The sequence below is a fragment of the Caloenas nicobarica genome, chromosome 30 (assembly GCF_036013445.1).
Source record: "Caloenas nicobarica isolate bCalNic1 chromosome 30, bCalNic1.hap1, whole genome shotgun sequence".
NCBI classification, from domain to species: Eukaryota; Metazoa; Chordata; class Aves; order Columbiformes; family Columbidae; genus Caloenas; species Caloenas nicobarica.
In genome coordinates, this window is record NC_088274.1 from 1,717,618 (window position 1) to 1,724,772 (window position 7,155).

The 7,155-nt window shown below is 56.0% G+C and overlaps 1 protein-coding gene across 1 annotated transcript; it reads right to left on the minus strand.

Annotated features, from left to right (window-relative positions):
• Positions 1-502: 502 nt before the first annotated feature.
• On the minus strand, positions 503-6,721 carry LOC135999837 (ubiquitin carboxyl-terminal hydrolase 42-like). Its single transcript, XM_065653412.1, has 14 exons — positions 6,657-6,721; positions 5,457-5,620; positions 4,797-4,997; positions 4,316-4,426; positions 4,138-4,240; positions 3,924-3,991; positions 3,693-3,763; positions 3,056-3,138; positions 2,707-2,818; positions 2,247-2,387; positions 1,928-2,028; positions 1,588-1,681; positions 1,072-1,257; positions 503-580 (listed from the first exon to the last, which is right to left on the minus strand). The coding sequence occupies exons 1-14, from the start codon at positions 6,719-6,721 to the stop codon at positions 503-505; spliced, it is 1,578 nt and encodes a 525-aa protein (XP_065509484.1).
• Positions 6,722-7,155: the final 434 nt, after the last annotated feature.

Here is a 7,155-nt window from a genome sequence, read left to right on the forward strand (position 1 = left end):
CGCAGAAGCAGCTTCTCCTCGAGGGGCCTGTGGGCAGGCGGGCCGGCCGGCAGAGCTGCCCCTGGCTCTGGAAGGGCTCTCTGAGCTCTTCCTGGCCAGAGGCAGCACTGGCTGCTGGTGCCCTTGGGGCAGCTTGGTCCCTGCTGGGGCAGCTTTGGTGCTTCCTGGACTCTTCCTCCTCCTCTCCAGCATCACAGGCTTCAGACGCTGTGTCCTCCCTCATCCCAGGCTGCAATCTGCCTCTGTCACCACTGGCTGTTTTTCTGATTTGTAACTCCGGGGCACTGAAGCCTTCCTGCCTCTCCTCCTCCTCCCCCTGTGTGCTGAGGGGTCACAGTCCGTGAATTCCACAAACTGGCTGTGGACGTCATAGTGCCGCCGCGGGGATCTGCTCCGCTCCCTCTGCCTTGGCTGAGGTTGCTCCTGAGCAGCTTTGGGTGTGGAAGGACACTGGGAGCTGCTGTTGGAGGGTCCTGGAGCTGCATCATCCCTTAGGGCTTGGTCACAGCATGGAGGACTTGTTCTCCAGCTCCTTGTCCTCCTCACTGAGCGATGCTGGTCCGTGATCTCCACAAACCGGCTACGGAGATCACAGCCCCGCCATGGGGATCTGCTCCGATCTCTCTGCCTTGGCCGGGTTTGCTCCTGAGCAGATCTGGGGGCAGGAACGGACTGGGAGCTGCTGCTGGAGGGCACTGGAGGTGCTGGTGCAGACTGGGAGCTGCTGCTGGAGGGCACTGGAGGTGCTGGTGCAGACTGGGAGCTGCTGCTGGAGAGTCTTGGAGCTGCCTCATCCCTGTGAGTGCGGTCACAGCTCAAGGGACTGGTTCTCTCCCTCCTCCCATCTGAATGTTCGTAGTCTGCGGTGTCCACAGCCCAGCTGCGGAGATGGTTGCCCCACTGCGGGGATCTGCTCCGGGCCCTCTCCCTGGCACTGTTCTCCTGGCAGTGGGCAGAAGGGCTGAATCCCCGCTCCTCTTTGCTGCTGTCCTCTCGCGCAGTGTGGGGCACACGGTCACGGGGGTGACAGCGCAGCGGGCGCGCAGCTTTCCTTCTGGACACCAGCCTGACGCAGCCGTGGAAGAAGCGACGCAAGCAGGAGCCCACGGAGGAGATGCTGTTGATCCTGCCTGGCCAGATGGGGCACGGCCGGCCCGCAGCTGCCTCCCGGGCACCTGCCCGGCTTTGCTGGCTGCTGCTGGCTGGTGTGGAGGAGCTGCTGTCCTCTGCAGAGTCCTCCATGCCCCCCGCCATGTCCTGCAAAGAGAGCTGTGAGAAGCTCCTGCCCTTTCCTCCTGACAGGACCCACCAGTGGGGAACCCCCAGAAGCTGTGAGGGGACAGCTAAGGGCCTCCCAAAGGCTCCAGGACGCTGCAGAGGGGCCAAGGAGGACAAATGGGATGGATGCAGGTGGGATGCTGGGAGAGGGAGCCGTGCTGCAACTGTGCAGAAAGCTGCTGTGTGGGAGGGAAAAGAGAGTGCTGCCAAGATCCCTGAAAGAAACCTGCTGTCCATCTGGTGCCCTGACCACCTCCCTGCAGCCACCTTAGTCCTACAGGGCAGACACTGCGGTCCCACAGAACCCACCTGCTTGCTGCCGGCCGCCCACTGACTGAGGGAAAGGGCGCGTGATGGTGCCGGTGAGGAAGAAGTCATTTGTGCAACTTCCAAATCAGAGCACCTGGGGAAAAATGAGGGATCTCTGCTGAGGGCTGTTCTTGCAGCCTCCTCTGAGTTCAGGCATTTTCTTGGAGCACTTTACATGACAGAGAGAATATGTAACTAAGACCACAAATGGGAAATTTGATTGGGCTGAACGATACAGGTGGTAATTGCTATGACAGAAACACTCCAGAGGATCTGAAGAAAAATAGCAAAGCCAGGAAAAGGAAACGTATTCTGAACACAGCTTAAAACTTGTGATTACCTGATGTAAAACAGTAAATAGGCTTGCTGCCTGAGAACTGTGTCGATGTTGCAAGGAACCACAGATTCATCGTTCATCTGGTACCACAGTCCATCGCTGGCCTGCAAAGAAAAGTGTCGATATCTGGAGATGAACGGCACAGCTCCTCCACAAAAATACAAGCCAAAAGCTGCCGAACCAGGAGTGTTCCAAAACAAATCCGATCCAGCCCCTGAGGAAACCTTCTCCCCTCAGATCCTTGACTGCCAGAACACGGCAGGGGAAGTTGGTTTTCCCCAGGATACATTTTTCCCTTGTTCAGAAGGAAGTTGCTTTTCACCTTGATGTAGCAGAAGTAGTGTCCTGCACGGCAGCTGCCACCTCCATGCACCAGGACGGCGTATAAGGAGTAGAGGAGCGGTTCTCTGGTGGCCTGAGACATGTACGGGCGAAGATCCAGGTACTGGGGATACTCCACAACCTACGAAGAGACCAGGAGTGCTCAGCAATGATCACTTGAGGACACAGCCTTCCAAGACTAAAGGCCAGAGGTGTAGAAATGCATTGTTTGGAATCACCAACGCTTGGTTTTCCCTAAAGCAAGATGTCACCTTTTGGGTGGCAGGAAACAGACCTGGGCCAAAGCAGCTCTGTGGGAGCAGAGGACACGCTTGTCTTCCCATGGGAACTGTCCCCAGAAGGGAACGTAGAAATCTCAACATGAGCTGCTTGTGACAGAACGTCTGGCTTTGGGAAACCCCCTCCAGGAAGAGAACGTTGCCCTCCAGTTGTGTACACACCTTGCTGATCTTGTCGCCGGTGAAAGCTTCAAACCTCTTCAGACACACCGTGAGAACCTTGGGTGCGCGATGGACCGTGAACCTCTTGGAGGCGGCAGTCATCTTGTCACACCTTGAAAGCACGTACAGAGCCAAGGGCTGAAACTCACCATTTTTTCCCCCAAAGGCCAGACAGCCTTTCCTGTCTCACACATCCCGATGCTATTTGAAAGCTATTCAGTACCATGAGGCCATGTTAAAAAACCTGCCTCTCATTACTGTGCCTTAACCCAATGTGAAAACATGACTTCTGCTCAATGACACCTTCACACAGCATCTAGTATTAATATGTCATCAGTAATCGTCTTACTTGCTACATTTAAAGCAGTTTTCACCATCCAGGTGCTCAGGTTTCACAAAGTCCTCCAGAGCTGCGGTGACAGATGCGGCTGCCTGGAGGAGTGAGAAGGGAGAGCCCTGAGCTCTGGGAAATGCCCTCGCCCAAACACTTAGGAGGAGTTTACACAAGACAACAGCTCGATGACACTGAGGAGACCCACTGTGAACCCGCAAGCAGTGTCCAGAAGGAGGCAGAAAGAGGGTGTGATGCTGAACATCACCCTCATTTCCCGGGGATTCCCGGCGCTCTCCAGAGCCACCTCTTCGTGGCACCGCACAGTTCAGCTACAATGTTGTGCGGGTCACCAGTGATGGAAACAACACCCCCCATGAGCCTGGGAGTCAGACGGGTGTTGAGGGAGGGCAAGGGAAGAAGGAGGAGGGTACGTCACAGTGAAGAAAAGGTCACGGGTGCCCATCCAGCTGAAACCAGCACCGACAGGGAGACCACTGCCATGGCCTCTGCAGGAGAACACAGTCCATTCCACCTCCTGCCCACCACCAAGCTCTCTCGTGTTTGTCGGATACATTTTTAAGCCAATTGTGTGGATTCTGGAAAGCTCCAGTGGCCTTGGGACAACGTGAAGAACAATTACAAAGCCTCTTACTTTGATATCCAGAGGAACATCCAGGAAGGCCTCGTAGGAATCGGAAACCGCTTGGCAGCTCCAGCACGTGACTGGAAGGCAAATGGAAATGCTCAGCGAGAGGGGAAGTTGACAGACTGTGCTGGGCTACGCTCTTCACACCCACTGCGCCAATCACACGATCAGCTGCTATCGCAGGCAGACAGGAGGGCACAGAGGATTCCAAGGAGAGCAGTAGCTGTGGAAAAGTACCTCTGGATCTCAGAAAGCCCCCAAAGATCTGATGGACGATGGTAGTTGCTTGAGAGGAGATGTCCAAGCTGCAAACCAATGGGAAGGCAGACAGTTATCTCCTCCAAGAGTCTGGCTTTGTCTGAAAGCCCTGGGCATAGTTTTCCTTGAGGGGAGGACATCAAGGAGTCCAAAGGGCTTGGGAACGCTGGAAAGACAATTTGCTTGTGCTTACTCGCTGCTTCCGCTCAGACAAGCTCTCTGCATGGCATCCACCGTGCAGCGTAAGAACTCGTGGGCGTCCTCCTGCCTGCCATGCTCGAAATTTTCTCCTATTTCTAAGAAAAAAGAAGGCACTAGTTCTCTCCTACAAGAATGGCATAAAACATGTCACAGCAGCTGGACTGACTTACGTGTGAGACCATCAACAACAGCCCAAGGCTCGATGGCACTGGCTGAGGAATGCAGGACCTGTTTAACGTGCACTTCCATTCTGCACATCATGCAGAAGCCTTCCTGGCCACCTGGAGAGGGAGGAAGGGAGGGAGGGAGGGAGAGAGGGAAGCTCCTCAGGTTTCCAAAATATCCACAGCAATGGGAAACCTAAGAAGTTCTAAGAATTCCCCACTCCTCCCAAGGGGCCCAAGTCCCAACAAGCCCGGGACATTTTAGTGCACAGAAAACTTTCTTAAGAGGGATGCTGAACTGACAGAAGCTTTCTGTGCAATAAGCAAAAGAGATTAACTTGCAGGAATAGGGACCAAGAGCCCGGGCTAGAAAGAGGTGCCTTTCTGAAGATGGACACATCCAGGTACAACAAGCTACTTCCAGATTCTGGGAGCCCTTGGGCAGTGCCCAACAGATGTACAAGGAAAAGTTCCCCAAAGTACTGACAGGCCCGGCTGTGCTCCCCAGAGAGCAAGTGGTTGGCCAGAGGCGGGGTGTAGGTCAGGCACTGCAGGACGGAGTTGAGGAAGCACGTGTTGCCCAGGTTGTGCAGTCCCGCTCCAGCTCTCTGGCTGTGCTGCCAGCCCATGCAAATCTTCTGCAGGGGAAAGAGGATTCTCTGCGGCAGAGCCATTCCCTCAGCCACAACTGCCAAGAAAGCATATTGGAAGAGAGATGAGACCATGTTATTGCACAAAAGCATATTTAAAAGTCGAGTTCTGTACAGGAGCACCCAGGAAAACGAGCTCTATCCTCCAACACAGAAACACAGGGGGAAGCCTCATGCTGCCCTTGAAATGTCCTGGTAAAGAAACAGTTTTGGAAAATAGTCTGTTCCTCTGCTCACTTTGCTGAAAGTGCAACAAAGGCACACTCTGACCTCTGTGCCTTGGGCAACTTTCAATTCACTCGGGAGTCTTGAACTGGATCATCCCCCAGCATGTCAGGGCTGGAGGGTGCCCAGCAGACCCCAGACAGGACGGGGAAAGCCCCCAGTGCAGCGGGTGAGGAACTTGCTTCAGACGGGCAGGAAAGGTCCCCATCCCACAGCACGGCTGCCTCCTGCCCGCCCAGCTGCCTCTCGCTGCCCGTGCCCTGGAGCAGGACCTGGGTTCTCTCTGCCCACAGAGGCTGTGCTGGGGCCGGCTCCCAGCTCGGAGCAGCCCTGGCATTCGGGCAGCATCATGACTACCACCCGTGGGACCCCCCCTGCCAGCGTGTGGGGAAACGTCATCCTGGTGTCGAGCAGGGAGCGCTCGCTGGCCCCCGCCCTGCCCAGACAATCAGGGCCCCTCACTCACCCATCTCCAGTTGCTGGGCCATGCACAGCTCCTGGGGCTCCACTGGAGATCTGCTCTCCTGGGGAGCCCTGTCCTCCTCCAGGGCCACCCTGGGGGTGCTGAGATGTTTCTCTTCCATCTTGTGGGTCCAAGCAAAGAGCTCTACGTGGGGAAGGGGGAAACTTTGGCCAAATGCCAGGGGTCTGCCGGGGGCAGCCGGGAAAGACTTGGGATGCACTCGAGGAGTCTTCAGCACAAGTCTGCCAGGGGCAGAGCGGAGTCTGCCAGGGGCAGCTAGAGTTAGGATATGGCTGGACTCGATGATCTTTAGGGTCGCTTCCAACCAAAAAGATTCACTAATTCTCTGAAAGACGTGGGCTACGCTCGGGGGCTCTTGCCAGCTCCGTGCTCCTGCCCTGTCCTGTCGCCGTCCTGTCGGACAGTGCGGGCTGGGGCCACAGCTGCGCTGAGCACATGCAGGGCAGTGGGTGTCACAATGTGAGGTCACAAAGGGCCCCACTGTGACCCTGCGCCTGGGCAGGGAGGGGCAGGGTGTCCCTTTGGGAGGCACAGGGTCAGCTCAGCGCTGGGCACCTGGGTGCTAAATTTGAATCCCACTTTCTAAAAGTTCCACCACCCATTGCTCTGAGCATAGTCTCTAACAGTCTGTTGCACCGCTCCATTTTCCCGGAGGCTGGTGCATGAAGGGGATGTGACAGAGCCACTCAATGCCCTACTCCTTGGCCCAAGTGTCTATGAGGATTTCCAGAAATGAGTCCCATTGTTTGGGTCAGTTCTCTCTGGGCTCCTGAGTCACCACACAACTTGCTTCTCGAGGCCCAGGACAGTGTTGCGGGCAGTGCCATGGGGCACAGCGTATGTTTCCAGCCATCCGGTGCTGGCTTCCACCATTGTAAGCACAGAGCTCTTGCCGTGGCAGGTTTATGGCAGCGTGACACAGTCAATTCGCCAGTCCTCTCCATATTTACACTTCAGTCATCACCCCCTATTCCACACAGGCTCTGACCGCTTTGCTTGCTTGATCATAGCCGATCTTTCACAATGGTGAATAACCTGTGCAACAGTGTCCATGGTCGAGTCCACCCCTCGGTCACGAGCCCATCTATATGTTATATCCCTTCCTTGATGACCTGAGGCACTGTAGGCCCAATGGGCCATAAAGAATTCACCTTCATCTTGCCAGTGCAAATCTACCTCAGACACTTTAATCTCAGCAGCTCGATCCCCCAGCTGGTTTTTCGGGTCGGGTTCTTCAGTGACCGACTCTCGGGCACATGAGCTTCTACGTGGCACACTCTCACAGGCAGGTTCTCCAGCCGGGCAGCGATATCTCGCCAGGATTCAGCAGCCCCGATGGCTTGGGCTCTGCGCTGCCAGCAGCTCCGCTTCCATTGCTGTAACCAGCGCCACGGGGCATTTCCCACCACCCACGAGGCAGAGCAGAGATGAAGCTTCTTAGACGCGGGGGCCTCCTCAGCCCCTGTCAGGATGGCGGGTGCTGGGTC

What these genes read in the sequence shown, in the direction of transcription:
- LOC135999837 (XM_065653412.1), bottom strand. Translation starts at nt 6,721, where the DNA reads ATGGACACTGTTGCACAGGTTATTCACCATTGTGAAAGATCGGCTATG. An exon ending in AACTGCTTTAAATGTAGCAA is followed by an intron (nt 2,819 to 3,055) that starts GTAAGACGATTA and finishes CGTGCTTTCAAG; the next exon opens with GTGTGACAAGATGACTGCCG. An exon ending in GTCGCTTCTTCCACGGCTGC is followed by an intron (nt 581 to 1,071) that starts GTCAGGCTGGTG and finishes TGATCTCCGTAG; the next exon opens with CCGGTTTGTGGAGATCACGG.